This window comes from Peromyscus eremicus, chromosome 1, assembly GCF_949786415.1.
Source record: "Peromyscus eremicus chromosome 1, PerEre_H2_v1, whole genome shotgun sequence".
NCBI lineage: Eukaryota > Metazoa > Chordata > Mammalia > Rodentia > Cricetidae > Peromyscus > Peromyscus eremicus.
Window position 1 is genome coordinate 161,435,196 of NC_081416.1, and position 25,622 is coordinate 161,460,817.

A 25,622-nucleotide genomic window follows, 5' to 3' on the forward strand; every position below is an offset into this window, starting at 1 on the left:
AGACCTCTCTTCCACATCCTGCTCTTGTCCCAGGCTGACAGAACATTTCAATCTGGAGTTTTGGTCCCGGGAAAGAAAGCATGGCAAAGCAGATGTCAACCCTTGGAGGTTAACATGGACCCAGTGGTCTCGCCATGCACATCTGCAGCAGAGCAGGCCTTGGCAGGGGTTGGGGGATGGGGAATGGTGCATGGGACTTTACAGACAGCCCTGACTGTCCCCCACAGTGGGCCATAGTGAGCTGAGTTTTGACCTAGCCAAATCTAGATGAAATTCATCATTTACCCTCTAGGCATCCCTCCCTCCAAATGGGTGAAAACAGCCTGCACTTCAAGGGAGATTGTGAGAATAAAGCACCTTGATTCGTGGGAAGCACCTGCCACAGCCTGGCCTGACTAACGCAGATCTCAGCAGAGCCGGAAGTGGGGAGAACGCAGAAAGTGGGTGATGGATGGATGGATGCAGGTTGTATGGATGTATGCATGCAGAATGGATGCCCGTGACTAAGTACATTACCCAGCACACTGTCAGTGCTGTGCACATGGCTGTTACATTGTTGTTTGTAAAACGAGAAAAAGTCTGTACATTTTCAGTTCAGATACTCTTCTAAAGTATTCCCAGTGGGTGGTGTGTGGAGTCTTCGTAAAGAGAGGCAAGGCTGTGGTGAGTGCTGAGTGGTTGGGCGTGCTGGGAGGCGGAAGCTGGGGGCTGCCTAGGATCTTTGGGAAATGTCTCCTCACCCAGGCGAGGTCATGGGGCAGCAAGAAGGCCCTTGTCAGATGTGCATCTTGGACTTTCAAGCCTCCAGACTGTAAGAACTTTTTGTATTTTATTTTATATTGGGATCTCATGTGGTTCAGGTTGGCCTTGAACTCAACATGTAGCAGAAACTGACTTTGAAGTTATGGTTATTGTCTTGCTTCTACCTCCCAAGTGCTGGGGTTACAGATGGACACCACCATGTCTGGTGTATGCAGTGCTGGGGATCTGACCCTGCTCTTCATGCACACTAAGCAAGCACCCTACCAGCTGAGCTACAGGACTGCTGATTTTGTTCTGCAGCAGTAGTTTGGATCTGGAGGGTCTCAGAGGCCTGTATGTCGAAGGTTTGTTTATCAGCCTATGACTTTCTTAGGAGAGGCTGAGACATAGGTGTGGCTAGGTGAAAGGAAGTGAGATCACTTGGGGTTGTGCCTTTGAAGGAGATATTGGGGGTCCAGCCATTTCTCCTCTTTATGCTTTCTAGACTCTGAGCTGCCTTGTTCCATCCAGGCTCCCTCCGTGTTCTGCCTCATAAGCCCAAAGGCAATGGTGTCAGGTGTCTGTGAGCTGACACCATGGATTTAAAGCAAACATTTCCTTCTTATAATGATTGTTGTAGGTGTTGTGTCATAGGTGCTTGGGTGGCTCAGGCTGTGGAGTTCACCCCTCATTAAACACCTATCTTCCCTGGTGTTTTGAGTTTTAATTTATTTTTTAAATATTTCTATTTATTTATTTATTTATTTATTTATTTATTTATTTATTTATTTATTTATTTATTTATTATGTATACAGAAGAGGATGCCAGATCTCATTACAGAGTTGTGAGCCACTATGTGGTTGCTGGGAATTGAACTCAGGACCTTTGGAAGAGCAGTCGATGCTCTTAACCTCTGAGCCATCTCTCCAGCCCGAGTTTTAATTTCTTAACCATATTTCAATAGAATAAGAATAAAACAAAACCAAAAGGAAGTATCCAAGTCCATATGCTCCTAATATTGTCTACAGATACATTATGATTAGAAAATGTAAATGTACTGGTTGGTTTTTGTAAACCTAGACACAAACCTAGACATCTCTGGGAAGAAGGGGTCTTGATGAGAAAATGCCTCTACAAGACTGTCCTGTAGTCTTGATTAATGGCTGATGTGGAGGGCTCAGCACACTGTGGGTGGTGCCACCTGCTTTCTTTGCATAAGAAAGCAGGCTGAGCAAGCCAGAGAGCACAAGCCAGTAAGGTGCGCTTCTCCATGTCCACGGCTTTTGCTTCAGGTCCTGCCTGCCTCGAGGTTCCTGCCTTGCCCTGACTTCTCTCAGTGATGGAGTGTGAGCAAAGTGTTATAAGACAATTAAACCCTTTCCTTCCCAAGTTGCTTTTGGTTATGGCCTTTACCACAGCAATAGAAAGCTAAGAATAAATGTTTGATAATCTACTTGTATAGTTGTTTTACTATAAACTTGGTCACTAAGAGGCGAAAAGCCAAACTTGTGTGTGTGTGTGTGTGTGTGTGTGTGTGTGTGTGTGTGTGAGACCGTTTGCACATGTGCTGAACCTGAAGTCATCAATGCAGAAGAAAGCAGTTTTGAACACACAAGAAACAATTATAAAAAGCCCTGAGCACATCTAGGTTTATCTTTATGTGCTTATTTACTGCTCACAGAAATGTTTACTTCCCTAAACATAAAGCAGGGGTTTATCTTATACAACAAGTGCAGAAATACAAACTGTGGCAGCCACAGGCTCAGTGTCATAGTCTATCGGGGACTAGGGGGGTCCAGCCCCTCGATAGTCCCCTCCCAGGGTCCGGGAAGAATCTACAACCAGCTGATAATAATCTTTGATGAAAAGAAATGAATCTATGTACACAAAACTCCTTAGTCCATATACTTTATTATTCTGTGTCAGTTACCAGCTTATATTCTGCTCTCATGCCTAGCTCCTTTTTTGCCTGATTTCTCTCTACACTTGTCTGCGGTCCCCTCTAGGTTCTATCTTAATTCCTTCATCTTAGTTCTGCCCCTTTTAGGTTCTCATCCATCTTGTTCTTTCCCATATCATCTTCTCTCTCATCTTGTTCTTCCCCATCTGGCTCTTCCTCATCTTCTATCTCGTTCCTCTAGTACTCTCTTCTAGCCCTTCAATTTACTTCTTCCCCATCTCAGTTTGTTCCTCTCAAGTTCTTACCCATCTAGTTCTTCCATTCTCTTTTCTCTTCTCTGTCCCCCCATGCCCTGGAAGTCCTGGTATCTATACACTTACAAGCAGTAATCCTTTGGCAGTGCAAAGCCAGGCTTCCAGGGTCAAACGGAGGGGTGATAAGAGTCACATAGAGGGGCAATAACCGTTATCATTTGCAACCCCAAGGGGAAGTGACCAATGGGGAAATGAATTAACTAAAGGCTAAATTCAGGTATCTAGGAAGAGGGATCTTATGTGCTCAACTATAGTCTTAAACGTGATTAGTAGAAAATGTTAAGAATCTATAAGTTGCTAGGTCAATGGGAGAAAATAAAACTGCCTTCTTTTTTCCTGTGGCTCCTATCTGTCCAAGCTATCTGCCGTTTTTCTGCAGGGTAGGGGGAAGTGTGCTCGGTTGCTAGGCAACCTGTGTACAGCTAGATGCCTCTGGTGATAGTTAAAGGGAGATCTGGAACCAGAGGTAAGGTTTGGGAAAGGAGGAAGTTAAGCTTAATTGGCACATCTGCCAGGCCTTCTCAAACAGGTAACCTGGAGGCTTAAGTCTGTTCTTAGAGAGTACAGAGGTGTCTTTGATAAGGTACTTTCCTCCATCTGGGGATGGACCTGGCTGGATGCTGCCAATGGTGATAATTACAGGGAGGCTTGAACTGGGGTTCTGGCTGAGCATAGCTGTCAGCACAGAAGGTTATCTAAATATTCCTAGAAGTGGTTAGGTAAGGAGTTAGAGGTCTATAAAGTTAGTAAGGCTGTAAGAAAAGGAGGGTCCGAGCTAAATTGTGTAAAGCTATTACTTAACATCCACCTGACCTAGGTGGTGTCTCCTTGTGGAATTTACCTTAAATCAGGAGACTTTCATGTAGACTGTTATTACTGCTAGTCCTTGAAAGTGGCTAAGGGAGCTATCTGATTCCAGAGAAAGCCTTTCCTGAGGCTGTTCTCCAAATACCTGGAATGTGTATGTCCAGAGAGTGATCAGTCCACACTGTTAGCAGTTCTTAGGGAAAAATCAATTGGGAAAACTATGAAGGCACACATGATTTTCATAACAGAAGACAGCTGACATATAACAAACCAAATAACACCAAAAGCTCCTTGGAATTTGACTTCCTCTGAAGGAATTCCTTGATCCCTCCAGGTAGTGACTTTGCCATAACCAGCTGAGTTCTTATGACATATTCCTGCGGCCCACAGCAATAGTCACTGTTCTGTTGCTGTGAAGAGACACCATGACCAGGGTAACTCTTAGGAAATAAAGCATTGAATTGGGGCTTGCTTAGTTTCAGAGGTGAGTCCATTGTCATCATAGTGGGGAGCGTGGTGGCAGGCAGGCAGGCGTGGTGCTGGAGAAGGAGCTGAGAGTTCTACATCTTGGTCTGAAGGCCAGGGTGGGGGTTCGTGGGGGAGGGCCCAAACAAGAGTGACACTGGGCCTGGCTTGGGCTTTTGAAACCTCAAAGCCCACCCACAATAACACACTACCCCAACAAGGCCACACCTCCCAATCCTTCTCAAATAGTGCCACTCCTTGATGACTAAGCATTCAAATATATGTGCCTGTGGGGACCATTCTTATTCAAACCATCAAACTCAGGGAGCAAAAAGTTTGGGTTTTGAGGGAGATGTCAATACCATCTTTCTGCCAGTCTCCATGTTACTCAAATAAGGGTGTTTCCTCTAATTCCCAGAGAACAGCAAGGACAGAAGGAGAAGGAAGTGACAGCTATCTCTTTCTGACAGTTCCCAGAGACTTGCAAATTCCATGCTCCTGGTTGGCTGGGTTCACAAGCTCTGCTCACCACTGTTAGGAGACACACTGGGAAACTTGTTTAAAGATGGTGGTCAGTTCTGAGACATCTGCATAAGTCCGTAGGAGATAAATGAGACGAAGGGGCGACTGCAGTGCCACAGGAAGGATCAGCCGTATCAGTCCAGAAAACAAATCAGGCCAAGTACCTAGTCAGAGCTGCAGAGACAGGAGCTCTGATCACAGTGACATTCAGCTGCCCTCTGCACTGAACTGACAAAATTGTATCTGGAGCAAGGAGGTGTCACCTGGGAAGGAGGCCACCATATGCATTGCAGATTCATGCAGCAGAGTAGTTGAAAGGGTGCATTGCATAACGTTTAAGTTGAGAAGAAAGTGGAGAAATCGTGAATATTGATATAGCTGCAGCCGATGTTAACAATGTCTCAGGTTCATTGTGCACTCATTGTGTACAGTGACCCAAAGCCTTTTTTATAAAAAAAAAAAAAAAAAAAAGAGTCATGGTCTTTCTCCAGTTGTGGCTTACATGTAACTTCAGGGATCTGTGTTTACAATGCTCCTTTGCCTGCTATGGTGGTAGATGTGGTTTCACAACATGGGAGACTAAGGCAGGAGCATCACATGAGCCTAGGAGTTCTGGGTCAGCGTGGGCAAGTAGGAGATCCTATGTTGAAAACGAAATCTTTCCTACAAGCCCTAGTCCCACAGTGAGTCTGCAGTGGGCTCTTACATGGTGTCTGGTACAATGGAGGCATTCCATGTTGCTTAGATTCATAACTTTCTCTTCAGTATGAAGACAGATGTCTTCTCAGAATGACGAAGACGAAAGGCTTTAAACCTCCCCTTTCTGAGGCTTCTGTTCCACGCTTGATTTTGCTGATCAATAAGATGCTGAGTTCTGGTTGGTGCCCCAGACATGCTAACTTACTGAGCTTCCTTCCTGCAGTCCTTCCTCACATGTCTGGAAGTTGGAGGCTGTTGCGGGGGGCTTCTCACACCCATCTTCCATTTTCAGGAACCCTTGGATTGGCGAGTCTTCATGTGGCACCGAAGTGCTGAGACCTTGGTGTCACGTTGGTGGGACTTTTCTTGTGCGTGGGTTCTGATGTGGGTGTTGAGCTTTGAGGGCTTGTGAAGACTGTCGCACCCTGCTGGCCCTGTAGGGTGTGCTTTCCGGTTGAAGAGCAGTGTGTTCCTGATGCTTTTGCACACTGCTGCCTGTGTGCATCATCTTCTCACTCATGTGATCTCCATATGCTTGGGGAGGAAAGACCGGCAGACAAAGGCCTCCCCACACTTGTAACCCTGGCGGCTCTTCACTGTGGTACTGGCTCGCTGTCATATTGCAGAAGTTTCTGTGCTGGTGTTGTTCCAAGTCTGTGTTTCTACAGCATGAGATGGCACACGCAGGAGGCAGACAGTGTGTGTACATGGGTCTGAACTCTGAGTTGCTCCCCTAAGTGAGTCCTAGGTGGTAGTGGAGCTTGGTCAGCACAGAAGGCTTTTCCAGATGGATCCCATTCCTGAAGACCCACCCTCAACTCCTACCTTCCAGTCCGTAGGCTATATCGCAGCTTCATCTGAGTTCTCACATGTGGACCCAGCAGAGACTTCAGCCAGAAGACAGGCGTATTCATTGGTGTGGGTGTGTTTTGATGGTTGCTCGATGCAGGGTATTTCACAATAGTGAAGTTCCATGATGGGGCATGTGTTCTTGTGGAACCCTCTTGTGAAGGCATGAGCTTCCAGCTGGATTTGGGGATGTCTCTTATGTCCACAGAGTCTAGCTGGAGCTGTGACTTTATCTAGGTTTGTGGGAATGTGTTTCTAGTACCCTATTGGGGTGCGTGGGGATCTTCAGAGACCGCCTCCAGTGTTTCCTTGAAATGTTCCTATGGAGTGGATGTTTGGTTTTGTACTGAATCATTCATCTGTAATAAAGTGGATCAAAAGTTTGACTCTGTTCCAAGTAAAGTGAGATGACAATGCAGAACTGGATAGGAAGAGATCCAGCCAAGCTCCACGCCTCCAAGAATGACGTTGGGATGGGACTATTGGAAATTTGTCCATAGGTCACCAGCGAGGGACAGAGGTTCCTAAGAAATGGTTCTGACAATGTTAAGTTCATGCTGACAGGTGGGAGGAGAGCTGGCAGGACAGGACAATGGAAGCCACACGAGCGTAGCCGGCGGACAGACAGACACTCAGCCTTCCCGGGACTGTGCATTCTGTCTCACTGAGGTGACATGAGGCATACATGAAAGACTTTAAAAATGTGCTGTGAAGTTGGGTGATCTTTAATCCCAGCACTCAGGAGGCAGAGGCAGGAGGATCTCTGTGAGTTCGAGGTCAACCTGGTCTACAGAATGAGTTCCAGGATAGCCAGGGCTACAGCAGAGGAACCCTGTCTCAAACAAACAAACAAACAAACAAACAAACAAACAAACAAACGACATGCAGTGAAGCCTCTGGTGCCCTTCTGTCAGCCCAGCACTTGGGAGACTGAGGCAGGAAGATTGAGAGTTGGAGGTCATCTCAGGAAAAAAGTGTCCAACCTAACAACACTAAGCACAGCGGAGGATAGCGCAGCCATTGGTTCCATTTCGCTCCAGGAAGTTCCCCTCAAGGGACTCTTAGACCCATGAAGGAATCCTCTCCATCTCTTCCCCCTTCAGCCCTGGGAAACCACAAGTCTGCTTTTTATACCTTGGATTTTTCTAGTCTGCCACACAAACAGAGTATGACATGCTGATCAATCAGCATCACCCATGGCAGTGCTGAATACTACCCCACATTACGGGTATACCACATTTTGTTTCTCTATTCACTCACTGATGGACATTTGGTTTGTGTGATGTTTTGAATGAGAATGGTCCCCAGAGGCTCATGTGGATTAGGAGGTGTGGCTTTGTGGGCATGTCTTTAAGGGATTGTCCTGATGAGTGGGAAGAGCTGCTTACTGTGGGGTGGCACCATTTCCTAGGAAGGGGATCAAGGACAGTATAAGAGTGAAGGAAGTCAGCTGAACTTGGACATGCATTAATTCACTACTCTTGGCTCTTGATTGTGGGTGTGACATGACCAATTCTTTACCTGCTGCCCTGATGGATTATAACCTACAACTGTGAACCAGGCAAACTCTTTCTGAAGTTTCTTTTGTTAGGGTATGCTATCACAGTAACAGGAAATAAGACTAAGACAGTGACTTCCTGAATGCACTCCTGGCCATCCCCTTATAATTATTAGTATTACATTATTGGGATTGTACCAACCACCTCCCAGCCAGAGACAGGACAACATTAGTTTTTGGGAAAACTCCATATAGCCCAAGCAGCTGCCAGCTGTGGAGACACAGAAGGGACAAGAAGTTACCTAGAGAAGACACTGGAGCTGGAGTGAGCGGCTGCTGGGACTTGCTGAGGGTCCCCTGGATCACGGGAGTGGGAAGGATGAAAGCGGTTTCACTCAAGCTGCATGTAGTTGCTTCATCTCACAGCAACATCGAAGAAATTGGGAATATCCTAAAAATTATTCAGAATTTAAAAACATTTTATAGGTTTCCCTAGAGACCTCAAAATGAAGTTAATTTTTAGAGACAGGGTTTTCCTATGCATTCTCGACTGTTCTGGGATTTGCTATGTAATCCCAAGGTTTTTCCTCTCCTGCCTCTGCTTCCCAAGTGTTGGGATCACAGGAGCCTACCACCCCTCCACCCAGACCACAAAATGCACTCTTCAAATAAACATCCGGTGGAAAATTGTAGTTTTATTCTGAGTAATGTATAGACCTTGTTGCCAGAGTTTAGGCAAAGCCTGGACTTTATAGAGCTGCAGTTCTAGGCTCTGTCATTGATCCTGATATGCCAAACATAGACGTGATCGGGGTAAGAAGGGATGAGCGTGGAAGCTGCTTTAACCGCAGTGATCATGTTGGGAAGAGCAGATAAATGGGTTCAGGGAGCACAGACCTGTGTTCCGGGGACTTTACAGGGAAGCTGTGGGGGGGAGGGGAGGCTGCACAGCAGGGGTGTGTGCAGCTGGCAGAACAGCAGGGGTGTGTGCAGCTGGCAGAACAGCAGGGGTGTGTGCAGCTGGCAGAACAGCAGGGGTGTGTGCAGCTGGCAGAACAGAACAGCAGGGGTGTGTGCAGCTGGCCGCACAGCAGGGGCTGCACAGCAGGGGTGTGTGCAGCTGGCAGAACAGAACAGCAGGGGTGTGTGCAGCTGGCCGCACAGCAGGGGTGTGTGCAGCTGGCAGAACAGAACAGCAGGGGTGTGTGCAGCTGGCCACACAGCAGGGGTGTGTGCAGCTGGCAGAACAGAACAGCAGGGGTGTGTGCAGCTGGCAGAACAGCAGGGATGTGTGCAGCTGGCCACACAGCAGGGATGTGTGCAGCTGGCCGCACAGCAGGGGTGTGTGCAGCTGGCCGCACAGCAGGGGTGTGTGCAGCTGGCCGCACAGCAGGGGTGTGTGCAGCTGGCCGCACAGCAGGGGTGTGTGCAGCTGGCAGAACGGAACAGCAGGGGTATGTGCAGCTGGCCGCACAGCAGGGGTTACGCCACACCATTATCTCTGCACTGGCTCTTCAAAGGGTTCTGGAGATGTCGTTTCAGTAGAGCAATCTGGCTCCTTTGAGATGATTACTCCTGCTTCAGAGTGCATCCTCAGTTTCCATGGACACTGGGGTTCATCATTGCTTAGGGTGAGTCTCCATGTCTTATCATGAAATCCCGAGAGCCTCAAGAGGCAAAACACCCAGAGAGGTGGCCAAGTGGAGGCCTGACTCCAGCCGGTGTCCGATCTGCCTTCACCCTTCAGAATTCATGTGCATTTGCCTCCTCCTGATGGCTCCTGACGATGACATCATCCCTGTGGCTGCTGGTGCCTTCAGCACCTGCCGAAATTCCTCTACACAGCTACACTTGGCATTACTCTTTCCAAGTTCTCTCTGCATTTTATTGTTCGTCTGTATTTTAGCGGCAGGTCCTTTCAGCGTCTGTTATCCTGTGTGTCCGTCAGGTGTTCGCACTTGCTGGGGCTCAGGGTGCCACAGGATCAGCCGATCACGGCAGACAGAGCAGGAGAAGGCAGAGCCAGCAGCGGAGGCTAGAGCCAAGCCAAGCCCAGGTCTTGCTCCTAGTGGCCTACTTTCTCCAGCCAGGTCCCTCCCCTGCCTTCTGCCATCACATGTGAGCTCATCACAGGCTCAATTCAGGGATCCTCGGGACCCAACCTCTCCTCAGATGAAGCCAAGCTCCATACATGAGCTATGTATATTGGTTCTTCTCTTCCTCTTATTGTTTGGAAGGAGTCTGAACTGAGAACGTTCCTGAAGGAATTAATTCCCTGTTAGAACTGGCTGCCTAGGGAAGTGTTTCCCTAGAGTCAGCATGCAGGGGCTGAGGCAACTGTGATTTAAGGGGGGCTAGACTCCATCCTGAGCTGTCTACAGAACTTGGGCAGTGTTTGCCGTGTGGTACTGGTTGTGCAGGCATGGAAGATGCAGAAGTGAGAGGGTCTTGCAGGTTTGCACCAAGGATCCAGAAAGCCACCGAGGGCAGGCATTGTGTTACATACAGGGTCAAATTCCCGGCAAGGAGGGTCTGAGACGCCCTAGCAAATGCTGTGACGGTGAAGCCTATACAGCAGTGAAAACCACAGGATGTGGACGATGCCAAGAATGTGGACATTTAAGAGGGCAGCTGTAGGCATGGGATGGAGCTGGCCCAAGAGAGAGTCTGTGTGTGCTGCTAGTGACAGAGCTAGAAGGGTGGAACTGCCCAGGCACAGTGATGCTCAGATGATTTCATCATCATTTCCAGTGCCAGACAAGGAGCTACAGGGTGTGATTTTGCCCTGCTTGGTTTCTGTCTTGCTTTGGTGGCACTGTATAAACGAGGTGTGGAATAGAGTATTTGTTTAACTATGTAAAGATGTGTTGCATTTATTTGTGTTGCACTATGATCGTTCAACTATGTAAGTTGTGTTGCATTTATTCAACTATGTAAAGATGTGTTACTGTTACACCTTGCCTGCACCTGACTGGTCTAACAAAAAGCTGAACAGCCAATAGCTAGGCAGAGGAGGAATAGGTGGGGCTGGTGGGCAGAGAGAACAGCCAGGAGCCAGCCAGGAGCCAGCCAGCCAGACATGGAGGACGCAGGAAAGCAGGATGGACAGTACATAGATGAGGTAAGCGAGCCTCAGGCACGTAGATTAACAGAAATGGGTAATGTAAGTTTTTAAAAAAAGCTAACTGGAAACAAGCCTAAGCCAAAGCTGATCATTCATAATTAGTATTAAGTCTCTGTGTCATGACTTGTGACCTGGCCGTCCAAGAAAGCTGGCTACATGGAAGAATGCAATTTATTTTTATTTTTATTTTGCAGGGCCTTATAGTTAAGAGCTTGCCTGATTCTCAGAAGAGTTTGCACTTTTGAACAATTTTGTAATTTTTTTTTCACTTCTTTTTTTTTGTTTTTTGTTTTTTGTTTTTCAAGACAGGGTTTCTCTGTGTAGCGTTTGGAGCCTTTCCTGGAACTCACTTTGTAGACCAGCCTGGCCTCGAACTCACAGAGAGATCCGCCTGCCTCTGCCTCCCGAGTGCTGGGATTAAAGGCGTGTGCCACCACTGCCCGTTTTTGTTTTTGTTTTTGTTTTTTTTCTTCTGTGTAGCCCAGGCCATCCTGGAACTTGATCTGTAGAGCAGACTGGCCTTGAATTTAGAGATCCACCTGCCTCTGCCTTGAGTTCTGGGATTAAAGGCGTGCGCTACCAGTACCTGCCTTCAACTTTGTAATTGTTAAGACTGAGACTTTTAGAGATGAACTAAATTAATTTTGCCTAAGGAGAGGAACATGGTACTTTAGGGACCAGGGTGGAGTATGTGTGAGTGTGTGTGTGTGTGTGTGTGTGTGTGTGTGTGTGTATGTGTGTGTGTGATATGTGTATGTTTATGCATGGATATGGAGAGGCCAGAGGTCAATGTTGGTATTTTCCTTTATTATTCTCTACCTTTTTATTTTACTTCATAACCTCACCTACCAACAACCTCACTTATAAAAACCCTCACCTACCATTCTCTTTCTCTTTATTCAGTCCAGACCCCAAACCATGAACTGCCGACACCCACCTACATACAGCCTCCTCTACCAGCAGCCTATAGTTTGGGGCAGCACGGGTGAATGAATGTGAAAGACAAACATGTGGAAGCTAACAGGTCCAGAGTGGAGTGGCAGTTTCCGAGCCTACGAGGAAGTGGGGGACAGGAAGATGGAGGCAGCAAGGTTAACAAGTACAAGGACACGATGTGAAGCGGGGGTGACTTCTAGTGCTCTGTATCGTAGTAGGAGAGTTGTGATTGACAAGACTTAATTGTAGGCTGGGTGGTGGTGGTGGCGGCGGCGGCGGCGAACGCCTTTAATCCCAGCACTCAGGAGGGATCTCTGTGAGTTCGAGGCCAGCCTGGTCTACAGAGCGAGATCCAGGACAAGTTCCAAAACTACACAGAGAAACCCTGTCTCGAAAAACAAACAAACAAACAAACAAACAAAAAGTTAATTGTATACTTCCAAGTAGTGAGGATCGAGGACGTTGTTCCCAACACAAGCAATGAATGTCGGAGGCCACAGATATATAGTCACTGTGATTACTCCAGCTGTGTTCCTGCATGTTGTTTCTTTACCCAACCATAGCCTTCCCTGGGTCACGCTGGCTCAGGAAGTCCTTTTCTGTCTGGGCAGCTGTGTCCTCTGTCATTAGCTGCCTCCTCCAATTCTGGTCTCCTGTTGGTCCCTCCCTTGCTTCGGTGGCCTAGTCCCAGGAGTTCTTGCATCTCTTATCCACTCCTTTGCTGAGGTGTAAACTAGTTTGTATTAATAATATACATATAAATTCTTGTCTGTTGAGGCCAGGCTGCAGGCCTTAACATAGGCGGAAGAAGACAGAGAGGCCCCAGCAGAGGGGTCCAGTTTCACCTTGTCCAGTAAGTCTTTTGGAAGACAGCAGAGGAGAGGGTTTCCTGACCAGCCATGGTCTGCAGCTCCCTTGTGCAGATGCAGGAGGCCTCCACAGCGTTGATAAGCAGGGAGCAAAAAGCCTCCACTTTGCAGCACACTCAAGGCATGGATGGTGGCCCCACCAGGAGAGCAGACACCATCCTTGAGCTGCCAAGGATGCTGTTCTGAGTCTAGTAGCATCTTGGCTGCCCCCAGGAGGGCCTGGGCCCCAAGGCAGACTGTCAGGCCCCTTGACAACTCCATTTTCACACCACCATCAGCCAGAGCATGCAGGGCTTGAAAGCATAGGCAGGGCCACTGCCACTGAGCCCTGTGACAACTGAGCCCTGTGACAGCATTGGTCAACTCTCCCTCCACTTCTGTCCAGAAGCCACTCTCTGAGCTGGCCATCCTCCACCTGAGCATGAGTGCATGTGGCATGCACAGTAAGCCCCTCCTGCACAGCAACTGGGGTGTCAGCCACACAGTGGATGACTCTGGAAGCTGTCAGCTTCTTTTCAATGGAGTTGATGATGGCATCTGCCACAGAGAGCACCATGATGTGCCTGACCTCAATGTCAGCACCAACTTCATCAGGATGAATGGATGATATGTGCTTCACAGCCAGGAAGAGCACATCACTGTGGCACACTGTCTCTTTGTTGTGGGGTGTCAGGTTCACCCCCATCCTCCAAAGGGCAGAGACTGTGGCTTGGTCCACGGCCGGGGAGCTGGCCATTGTCTTGTGAGCAACCAGGACACTGGCTGCTATGAAGTTCTCTGCTTTTTTCTCTTTCTCTCTCTCTCTTCTTTTTTTATAGCAGGGTATGTAGTCCAGGTTAGCTTTGAACTCTTAATCTTCCACTCGAGCTTCTCAAGTGCTGGGATAATGCGTGAGAGTCAACATTCCAAGTTCCATTTTTTTTTTTTTAAAGATAGTATCTCGATATGTTGCCCAGACAGACTTTAACTTCTAGACTCAGGGCATGTTCCCATGTCAACCCCCTCACACGCACACCACCTGGCTGACTCAGTTCTTCACTTTCTTCTCTCCTTGCTTGAAGTTTCTGCCCTGGGACTTTCTAGCTCAAAAACACACAGACTATCCCAATAGCAGGCCCTTGCCCACAGAAAGGCCAGTCTAAGGATCAGCCAGGAAGGAACATCACTTATAACTGGGGACCTCCATTTGTCCTCAGGCACCAGCCCAAAACAGGGTGGATTCTAGACCTCCACCTCTTCAGCTTTCTCTGGAGCTGAGAACTGTGGGGCCTTCACTCTGTCTGGTTCCAAGGTCAGCTGGCTTAGCCATGGCCCCCTTCCTGTGATCCACTCACAGGTGGTTGCCTGTCCTTTCTGTGGGGACCAGCTGGTCCCAGACATCCTGTGCCTCCTTCCAGGCACTTGATCCTCTACCAGTGATCCCACTAGGCATTCGGGAAAGGACATCTCAGGTGGCTGGTGAAGCTCCAGCTTGTCCCTGAACTGACTCACCAAACACTGGCGCTGCTTGTCCTTCCCTTTCAGTTGATAAAAAAAAAAAAAAAAAAAAGATTTTCCCTGCCCAAAAAATATTTCAAAGCTGTTTCTCCTTGCTCTTTCCTCACTCCCTGCTCTAGATTAGGAGGGAATCTCACCTGCAGCATAGCAGATCCACAACCTAAATCCTATGTCCTCATAGCACTGTGTCCAGGCCTTCTTGAAAATCAATCTGTCCACGTCAGCGTTTTAATGAGTGTATCTCACCTCCTGCTCCGACACTAGGTAATCGATGAAAGCCTTGATTGACAGCTCCTCTTCTTGTCGAGGTGACCATGTGCCACCAAGTGACCACTGTACTCAATTCTTTATTTTCCTATCCCACTGGATCCTTAAACTTTAATTACCACCCCCCTGGCAACTTGGGGGCACAGACAGCTTAAATCATACATCCAAGTCACACAGCTAGTTTGAAGCTAGACCCAACCTTCTTAATGATTTGCTATAACTAGCAATTGTATTGAAGTTGGCATTTTGTAAACCACTTTCATAGGCTGGCAGTGTATCTCAGCAGTTGAGTCCTTGCCTACCTAGGTTCAATCTCTAACAGCTTGGAAAGAAAACAACAGAGAACACACACACACACACACACACACACACACACACACACACACACACGAGATGGGGGATGGTGTCAGCTAAAATACCTGTTAGGGGCTGTGCGGTGGTGGTGCACACCTTTAATCTCAGCACTTGGGAAGCAAAGGCAGAAGGATCTCTGAGTTTGAGGCCAGCCTGGTCTATAGAGTGAGTTCCAGGACAGGCTCCAAAGCTACACAGAGAAAGCCTGTCTTGAAAAAACAACAACAACAAAAATACCTGTTAGGCCCAGAGGACACAGAACCATCTTATGAAGTTGTCATGGGTACAACTTTTTCTTCCTTTTCTGCCTCTCACTTCTGCCTGCCCCTTCTCCTTCCAGGAGGGGTCAGAAAGAGCAGCTGGTGATCTGTGTGCGGAAGAACACTGACAAGAAAACAAAGTCACCGTCCCCAACCTACAGAGCCTATTCAGCATGAGCTGAATTAGGAAAGGAGAGAAAACGCATTCTAAGAGAGCGGGAAATCCCAATCCCGTTATGTGGCCCCAAGGTCTGTAGTCCTCATGGTTAATTCAACTAAGTCTTCAAGCTCATGGTTTAAAATCATGCAAGGTTGTTGATTTCCTGTGAGTAACCAGAGAAGCATGAATTGACCTGTGTTTTCATTCAAGGACAACAGAAAGGGGTGTTGGGAAAAAGAAAAGAGAGAAAAGAATAACTACTTTCTGGTTATAGAAAGTAATTCTGAGAGAGAAGGACCAGGAAAGCTTGGTTGGGTAATGACAAATCAGAAGATACCATAAACAAGAGCCACAATTAATCCAATTTCCTGCCCCTAGGATTCTAAGAGAAAAGAAAATTCACAAAGCATGTATGCAAACATCAGTGTAGCAGTGTGACTCACAGATAAAAGAATTCAAAACTCACAAAACCCAAAACAAAACTTCACCTGGAGTTGCCGGGCATGATGGCACGTGCCTACAATCCTAGCTGCTGGAGGTGGTGGCCTGAGGATGGTGAGTAGCAGGCTAGCCTGGGCTATGTAGCTTGACCCTGTTCAAACAAAGAGTCAAACAAAGAATAAAACCCCACAAGTGGATGCTGAAATGTAAGATGATGTAATAAAGATGGCTGATGTACCTCAACATGGCAGTTGTTAAATACACTCCTCCCCTTGCCCAGTGTGTGTGAGTGTGTGTGTGTATGTGTACAGATTTGTACAGTGTGTGTGAGTGTATGTGTGTGGTGTGTGATGTATGTGTGTGAATGGTGTATGTGGTGAGTGTGTGTGTGGTATATGTGGTGAGTGTGTGTGTGGTGTATGCGTGTGTATTTGGTGTGTATGTGGTGTATATGTGATGTATGTGTGTGTGTGGTGTATGTGTGTGTGATGTATGTGATGTGTGGTGTGTATGTGGTGCGTGTGTGCAACAAGACAGAAGCTCTGTGAAGCACTTGGCATTTTGTGTGCAACAGAAACAAAGGTTTCACGAAACAGTGTCAATATTTGGTCTATATAATGGCCTCCGGTAGTTTTTCTTTTGTCCTAGCCTTGTCTGTGTCTTTAAAAATGTGCAGGTAGGACACATTTCAAGCCTTAAAAAATAGGTCACCATTCTTGAAATCAAGTAGCTTTGATCACACTGCCCTGCAAAGTAGCTGTGCTCAGGTGAAGTCTCTCTTCAGTGTGTGAAAGTCTCCCCTCTCCGCCATCCTGTTTATACTCGGAGTGGTCAGATTTCAGCTGTGGGGATGCAAAGTGGTAACTTACACTGATCTAAATTTACATCTCCATGGAATGTACGTATCTTTGTGAATGGGGACTGAACCCAGAGCCTCGGGCATAGTTGGCACACGTGTGCTCTTCCACTGAGCTCTGTTCCCGACCTTCATGCATTTTACATAAACTGGACTTGGAGATCCTTTTAACAGTCCCTTCAGTTTTGTCTCCTCTTTTGTGAATTGTCTATTTCTATGTTCTGTCTGTTTTCTTAATGAGTTGTCTCTTTCTTACTGATTTATTAGTTATAAGATTTTGTAATTCTTGATCCTGAGCCTATGTTATTTATAGACTGATCTTTCCCCAATTTGAAGATGTACATATCATCATTAGACAGTGTCTCGTTGTGAAGCACAGACTGCCTTAAATTTGTGACAATGCCCTTCCTCGGCCTCTCAGGTGCTGAGGTCACAGGTGTGAGCTACCATGTCCAGCTGAGCCTTATGCAGAATGATAGAAATGTAGCAATTAATTTTTTTATGTGTTTCGCCTGTATGTGTGTCTGTGCATGTCTGGTGCCAGCAGAGGCCCGAAGGCAGCATCGGTTCCCCGGGGAACAGGAGCTACAGAGGGGTGTGAGCTGCCATGTGGATGCTGGAACAGGAACCGGATCCTCTGTTAGACCAGTGAGTGCTTTTAACCGCTGAGCCATCTCCCCAGTCTGAGAAATGTGGCAGTTTCTCACATTAGGCTCCTGTGTATTTTAAGAAAACCCTTCCTATCTCTGAGGTCATTAAATGTTCTTTACAGTTTCTTCTAGACGTAAAAGTTTTGTTTTATATATTCGGTTCTTCATCCAGAATCAGCTTGTATTGAAGTCCCACGTCCAAGCATCTCCATCCTCCTCTTCCTCCTCTTTTTTTTTTCCTCTTCCCTTCCCCTCTTCGGTCCAGACAAAGGTAATGCTGATGTGTGCATTCGTCCATGCTCACGCCTGGTCCTGGGTGGACACTTTGGGGGAAGATTCCCACCCGTTCTGCAGGAATCTGACGGCAGGGGGCGCTGTGCGGAGCCGCGCTGGGTGCGTCGGGCTCTCTGGCACGTCCTCTCGCCTCCTCCGGGCTTCCGGCGTGGCTCCCGCGTGCCAGCGTGGACCTTAACCCGTCGCCTCCGCCGCCTAGCTGCGATCAAGAGGACGAGGAGGACCTGGCCGGGGGAGACTGCATTGGGAGCACGGTCTACAGCAAGCACTGGCTCTTCGGCGTCCTCAGCGGGCTCATCCAGGTGGGGAGACTCGCGCAGGCGCCCTCGGAACCAAGGGAGTGGATGGGATGCTGGAGGTTCGCGGTGCCAATTCCTAACTTCCCAGAGCACCGCCACGCACATACTTCACTGGGATTTTGCTTCCCAGCCCCATTGTCGCTTCTGAAGTCGAGACCCTGCCATTCCCGTTTCGTCGGCTCTTGTCATAGTGGAGTGCATAGTTTGGAGTCAGACAGCGCTGATCTCCGAGACACGAGCTCATCTCATGCTGGAAGCGTGCTAGTTAACCCAGAGCCTCGGTTTCTTTCACACTTTGTATAAAATAGGATAACCAGTATTGTCGTACACAGGTTTTTATGTAGACTGAGATTATAATGACAGTAGAGTGCTTGAAATGTGTTTGGTTTACAGGAACTGACAGATTTTTCTGTATACTGCCTTCCATACCGCCAACTCCTGTTTTTGGTTTTGTTATTTTTTGGAGCCGTTTTCTACATAGTGGCCAAAGCAGCCTTCCTTTTTTATTACTTTTAAAGGGTGTTTTTGTTGCTCATAAGAGAAAACTTTCTGTTTCTTAACTGGGGCTCCAAGGCTGGTCGCACCCCTTCAGCCTCCTTTTACTTAACTTTGTGTTCCATCACCAGCAGTCTGTTGACTATCTCCAGACGTGTGCGGTGCTTTCTGAACTCTTGAACGCACCTCTGAATGCTCATCTCATTCCCAGGACAGAGTCCTGCCCTTCCATGAGAGTTCACTTCTTTTAAGAGAAATGTCTTTCTTCTCCCAGGAACAGGTCATTGGTCCTTCGTTTTTCCTCCCATAGCTCTTTTCACCAGTCCAGCTAAGTCCGCCTTCTCTATTGTGACTCAGTTTCCATGTCTTTTGTACACTAATCCTAAACTGTTTGAAAGCACAAGTTTATCGTTGACATTTCATTCCTGTGTTTTTCTGTTGCCTACAGACACTGTTTACTCCACGAATATAGAACGTGTAGATCTATCCAAGGCTCTAGGTTTTAGAAACTATTTTGCCAGAGGAAATGCTTCAGGGATACTCTCTTGGAGACTTCTAAGTGATAATATTACTTGGAGAACTCTGAGTATTTTAACTGATCTTTTTTTTGTTTATGTTTCTGAAGATTGTCACACTTGAAAGTGACAAGTCCGACTCAGATGATGATGAGCAGCAGATGGAGCTTGCTGAAGAAATGGAGAATGAAATTTGCAGAGTCGGGGATATGTCCATGGATGAGGTATGAGGATGGAAGTGAAATTCTGAAAAGACTCAAGAGTGAAGAGGTTTTAAAAAGATTCATTCCTTCACTGTTCAAGGGACTATAGTCATTCCAGTTTGTGGTTCAGGGTATGAAGTCCCAGGAGGTATTAATGTCAAAATTGTGCCTTGAACATATATGCAGTTTCGTCCTATGGACAGCATAGTGTATTTAACATAAATGTGAACTAAGATAGCTATGACATCACTAGGCAGTATAATTTCATGGGGCCACTGACATACATATATACATGTACACATACATACATTTATATGTAGTCATCATCGACTGAAACTTTATTATGTAGTGTATGGTTTATAATTGGCATACCCCACAGCTAACAGATTTAGCTTTTGCACCTTATATTCCTCGGTGAATGCCATCTCTTTGGGGTCACATGTCACTCTAGGTTCATCTTTAGATGATGTGGGTGGAACAAAATCTCCAGGGAGAAAGTTCCAGGCTACTATAGTTACTTTGTGAACAGAATTTTTTTCTGTTAATTACCATCACCACTCCTTTATTTTTATTTTTATTTTTTTTAAGGATTTTGGAAACCCAAGTCCCGATATTGGACGTAACTCAGTAGCACTTATCTCAGTTTTAGGTTCTTACAGGGTAGGATTTAGGAGTTGACTCCTTCCCCATTCCCCTTTCTCACCCCCAGCTTGTAACTTAAATCTGGCAGTCGGCAAATGTGTTTGGATAACTTAATGAGAATTCTGGATGGACAGAAAAGATGTATTCGGTGCAGAATAAAAGGAAGGCTATTCTCAGTTGTGTCTCAGTCAGGGTTAGATTTGTTTATGGGTTTGTTCTACTGTCTTGGGACCGAGTACCACGAAGGCTCTTCTGGTACGTTTGTCTTTTTATTTGGTTGGGTTTTTTGTTTTGTATTTTTCAAGACAAGGTTTCTCTGTGTAGCCCTGGCTGTTCTGGAACTCACTCTGTAGACCAGGCAGGCCTCAGACTTAACAGAGATCACCTGTCTCTGCTTCCCATGTGCTTATGGGATTAAAGGTGGGCACCACCACTTCCTGGCTTACTGTGTCTTTTTGACACTGTTCCTGACCTTTGATTTTCCCCTTGTGAATGAAAGGAAGCAAGCAGGAAATTAAACTTTTAGGGTTGTCTGAGCTCTGGAGCTTGAGCAGTATGCAGCATCTAAATTGCTAATCATTTTTGTTTGTAGGATGTGGCTTTATTTCTCCAAGAATTTAAGGCTCCAGACATATTCATGGGAGTGCTGGCCAAATCCAGGTGCCCCCGATTAAGAGTAAGTGTGTACAGTTCTTCTCTCTAGTTTTGCTTATGCAAATAAATCGGTGTAAAAATACTTATTGGACATTCTTAGGTAACATACTCCTTGAAATGACTAGATATGTAGAATTTTAGATTTGGATTAGATTAGGGAGAGCAATAATTTAACAGCCGTGGAAACCAGATAGGCATAACCATACTAGGCTGCTAATAAGTGACAGAACCAGAAACAGTGCCTAGACCCGCTGTTTATTTCTCAGTTCATTGTTCTTTTTATTCACAAAGCCCTCCATTGCCTAACAACGTCTTAAAGTTGTTGCTGGTCAGGACTCCCACAGTCTGATTGTGAGAACTCTGGTGTACAATCTACCTGCACGCTCTTCCTGGTTGAGGGTGGTCTGCATCCCGGCTCACCAGCATGCCGCCATTTCTGGCCTTCCCTTCCCTTTCAGTCTGTTACTCAGTGTGGCACTTTTCTGCCTTGTGGTCATTGCTGAGAGACAAGCTCCCCAGAGCAACAGCTGGAACTCCGTGAGCAGTGCAGTGTCCCAAGCTTTCCTGCCTGTCTCTGTGTGCAGTGCATTCTGTGAGCAGTGCAGTGTCCCGAGCTTTCCTGCTGTGTCTGTCTCTGTGTGCAGTGCACTCTGTGAGCAGTGCAGTGTCCCGAGCTTTCCTGTCTGTCTCTGTGTGCAGTGCACTTCGTGAGCAGTGCAGTGTCCTGAGCTTTACTGCCATGTCTGTCTCTGTGTGCAGTGATCTCCGTGAGCAGTGCAGTGTCCCGGGCTTTCCTGCTGTGTCTGTCTCTGTGTGCAGTGCACTCTGTGAGCAGTGCAGTGTCCCAAGCTTTCCTGTTTGTCTCTGTGTGCAGTGCACTCTGTGAGCAGTGCAGTGTCCTGAGCTTTCCTGTCTCTCTGTGTGCAGTGCACTCTGTGAGCATTGCAGTGTCCCGAGCTTTCCTGCCATGTCTGTCTCTATATGCAGTGCACTCCATGAGCATTGCAGTGTCCCGGGCTTTCCTGCCGTGTCTGTCTCTGTGTGCAGTGCACTATGTGAGCAGTGCAGTGTCCTGAGCTTTACTGCTGTGTCTGTCTCTGTGTGCAGTGCACTCTGTAAGCAGTGCAGTGCCCTGAGCTTTCCTGCCGTGTCTGTCTCTGTGTACAGTGCACTCTGTGAGCAGTGCAGTGTCCCGAGATTTCCTGTCTGTCTCTGTGTGCAGTGCACTCCGTGAGCAGTGCAGTGCCCCGAGCTTTCCTGTCTGTCTCTGTGTGCAGTGCACTCCGTGAGCAGTGCAGTGTCCCGAGCTTTCCTGCCGTGTCTGTCTCTGTGTGCAGTACACTCTGTGAGCAGTGCAGTGTCCCGAGCTTTCCTGTCTGTCTCTGTGTGCAGTGCACTCTGTGAGCATTGCAGTGTCCCGAGCTTTCCTGCCTGTCTCTGTGTGCAGTGCACTCCGTGAGCAGTGCAGTGTCCCAAGCTTTCCTGTCTGTCTCTGTGTGCAGTGCACTCTGTGAGCATTGCAGTGTCCCGAGCTTTCCTGTCTGTCTCTGTGTGCAGTGCACTCTGTGAGCATTGCAGTGTCCCGAGCTTTCCTGTCTGTCTCTGTGTGCAGTGCACTCCGTGAGCAGTGCAGTGCCCCGAGCTTTCCTGTTTGTCTCTGTGTGCAGTGCACTCTGTGAGCAGTGCAGTGTCCCGAGCTTTCCTGTCTGTCTCTGTGTGCAGTGCACTCTGTGAGCATTGCAGTGTCCCGAGCTTTCCTGTCTGTCTCTGTGTGCAGTGCACTCTGTGAGCAGTGCAGTGTCCCCAGCTTTCCTGCCGTGTCTGTCTTTGTGTGCTGTGTACACGATGCGTGATTGTCAGTGTGTGTTAGGTGACTGTAGTTTGTGAACATGCACGCTCTACTCTTGGCCTTTACTCCTCCTTTGAGACACACGTAATAGATAAAGAGCCGAGTCTCAGACTTACTCCTTTTATCAACTTTGTTCCCTTTAAGTTTCTGGCCTGGATATCTGACACTCCGTCTGGAGCTGGAGAGGAGGAGGGAGGCCTTCACCAACATTATGTATCTGAATGACATAAGCCTGATGGAAGGGGACAATGGTATGTAAATTCCAAATGTAACTCCTCATTGTGGTGTTCTGGAAGTCTCTCCTCACTTTTCAGTAAGCAAATTTGAACATTTTAGTGGTTGTCTACATAGTTTAGATAACTGTTAAAACTGTGGGGCCTTGCCTAGTCTTCGGTATATTATGGCTTCGTTTCTATTTAACAACTGCTTACCGTTTTAAGCACTATACTCCATGTTTTTACATGCTGTTGTAAGTGAGATAACTTGGGATAGGTAGTCTCAGAACTGGACATCTGCCTTTCATTCTTGCCCACTTTAAAGCTCTTTCTGTTCAGCAGCTAGAATGAGTCTTAAAAAAAAGAAAGAAAAAGAGGGCTGTGGTGGTATTGTGTTCCCCAAAATATTGTGTACCCTAATAAATTTATCTGGGGTCAGAGAACAGACAGCCAATAGATACAAAGGCTAGAAAATGGTGGCACACACACCTTTAATCCTAGCACTCCAGAGGTAGAAATCCCTCTGGATCTCTGTGAGTTCAAGGCCACATTGAAAATGGCCAGGCATGGTGACACACGCCTTTAATCCCAGAAAGCAGCCTTTAATCCCAGGGAGTGATGGTAGAAAGGAAAGATATATAAGGCGTGAAGACCAGAAACTAGAAGCATTTGGCTGGTTAAGCATTTGGCTGGTTAAGCTTTTAGGTTTTGAGCAGCACAGTTCAGCTGAGAGCCATTCGGATATGAGGACACAGAGGCTTCCAGTCTGAGGAAACAAGACCAGCCGAGAAGTTGGCAAGGTGAGGTAGCTGTGGCTTGTTCTGTCTCTCTGATCTTCCAGTGTTCACCCCATAACTGGCCTCGAGTTTGATCTTATTAATAAGAACTGTTAAGATTCATGCTACAGAGGGCTGGCAAGATGGCTGAGCAGGGAAGAGCACTTGGTGTTCTTGCAGAAGGCCAGAGTGGTTCCCATCACCCCATGTTGGGTGGATCATACTTGCCTATAATCCTAGTTCCATGGACTTTAACACCCTTTTCTGGCTTCTGTGGACACCTGCACACATGCTCTCATATACCTGACATGATTCATAAGTAGTGATTTGTTCATCTATGTAAGCCTTTATAACCTGATTGCTGCAGGAGTGTGGAGGTTGTTTCTGTTTTGTTCCTTGTTGCATATCCAGGAAGCTTGAGGATGATTTTAATTCTGTGTGTTCGGAAGGTTTATGCTGAGGTGAAGAGACTCTGTTCTTGAATGTCTTTGTTTGGTCTTAAGTGTTCTTACAGTTCTCACATTTCATGTATGGAGCCTGTATGCGCTGTGTTTCTGCGTGCAGGGTGGATCCCTGAGACCTTGGAGGAATGGAAGCTTTTCCTACATCTACTACAGAACAAGAGCACGAGGCCAACTCCTCAGGAGTCACTGAATGGGAGCCTCAGTGATGGGCCTGCCCCCATCAATGTGGAGAATGTGGCACTCTTGTTAGCTAAGGCCATGGGCCCTGATCGGGCTTGGTCACTGCTACAGGAATGTAGTCTAGCCCTTGAGTTGTCGGCAAAGTTTACCAGAACCTGTGACATCCTGAGGATCGCTGAGAGAAGACAGAGGTAATGCCAGCCTGCCGTACACTGTCTGTGGTGCCTGCACATGTAGGCTTGCACAGACTTTCAGCAGTAGGTAGATGGGAGTGCAGAGATCATGTAGTCTCAACCCCTCACTAGCACATAAGGAGACTGATACACATTTGCTGATTATGGTGTAAATAAAGAGGCCAAAGTAAAATTTTACTCATCAGCATGATCAAGGTACTCTTCAGCTTAGTGTGAGTGCCCCACTACCATGCATCCTCAGTTCTCTAAAAATGGTATTGATACAGGTCTGTGAGCTTGCTGCCTAGTAGGCCAGGGCAGGAGAACCATGAGTTCAAAGACACAGGGGATTTGGTGAAATCCCATCTCAAAAGTGAGAAGAGGCGGGGCATGTGGCTCAATGGCAGAGCATTTATTTATCATGCATGAAGCCCTGAATTCAATATCCAGTTTAAAACACAAAGCAAAACTATTTACTTAAATATTACACACACACACACACACACACACACACACACACACACTTATTTTACTCAAGTTTTTCTTTTTCTATGTGTGTTAAAATAGATGTTGTAGAAAAAAAAACAAAACAACAGCAACAACAAACCATAGGCAAGTGTGATGGCACACACCTGTAATCTCAGCTCTGGGGAGGCTGAGACAGGAGGATCAGCAGTTCAAGGCCAGCCTGGACTGTATAGCATTAACTACCTGTCTTTAAAAAAAGGAAAAGAAAAGAAAAAGAAAAAGAAAGCAAATCCATGTGAAATTTGCTGTCTAGAGCATTTAGTGATTCAGTGTGTGCAGGTTGCTGTGTAGCCAGTTTCTAGTATATTTTCCTCTGAATTGATGGGCCAGAGCTATTAAACAGGCCTTCATTCCCATACCCCTGACAAGCATCATTCGACTTTCTGTGGAGTTGGAGCATCCTTGATGCCTCATCAAAGTAGAATGATAACAATATAGGTTGAGTATCCCATAGCTAATAGACCTGGGAACGGAAGTATTCCAGGTTTCGAGGTTTTAGATTTGAGAAGAGCTTCTCAACTGGTAGTGATGCTGAATGAATATTTGTGCTTACCAGCTTTGAAATCATCCTTGGAGAAATAGCTAAGTCTATTGCCCATTTTAGAGTCAGGTTGCTAGTTTAACTGTGGAATTCCACCATATTCTAAATATCTAGATGCCTCTTACCAGGTAGGATTTGTATGTACTTTCTCCCATTCCAGATTGCTTGTTCATTTTGTTGATCACTTTCTTTTTTCCCAACACTGGACATTGAACCCGAGACCTCATCTATGCCTGGCAACATTCCAGTCCCGAATGATGATGTTCCCAGCCCACTCTGCTGGTTTCAGCCTGTGTCTTTTATCACAGTGTTTTGAGTCCTCTTTAGTCTTTAGAGTTTTTGCTTTGCTATTAAGAATGAACTAGGACACCTGAATTTGCTTGTTCCTTCTGTGGAATTTCAGAGCGCTGATACAAGCCATGCTTGAGAAGTGTGACCGGTTCCTCTGGTCACAGCAGGCCTAGTGGGAGATCTGTCGGGACATGGTATCATTTTGACCAAGTGGAATCCTGCTCCGGAACCTTCAGAGGACTTTGCCACAGAAGGAAAGGGGATACCCCAAACCATGCCAGGAACAGAACCTG

The 25,622-nt window shown here is 46.9% G+C and overlaps 1 protein-coding gene and 1 pseudogene across 1 annotated transcript; one reads left to right on the forward strand and one right to left on the reverse strand.

Annotated features, from left to right (window-relative positions):
* Nucleotides 1–12,599: 12,599 nt before the first annotated feature.
* Nucleotides 12,600–13,500, reverse strand: LOC131925474 (pyrroline-5-carboxylate reductase 1, mitochondrial-like; annotated as a pseudogene).
* A 3,459-nt stretch (nt 13,501–16,959) lies between these two features.
* Nucleotides 16,960–25,622, forward strand: LOC131925557 (protein saal1-like). The gene is made up of 8 exons (XM_059280961.1): nt 16,960–16,998; nt 17,579–17,806; nt 18,924–19,037; nt 20,251–20,334; nt 21,420–21,427; nt 22,306–22,412; nt 23,717–23,987; nt 25,442–25,622. Exons 1-8 carry the CDS (start codon nt 16,960–16,962, stop codon nt 25,500–25,502), a joined length of 912 nt encoding a protein of 303 aa, XP_059136944.1. The 3' UTR covers nt 25,503–25,622.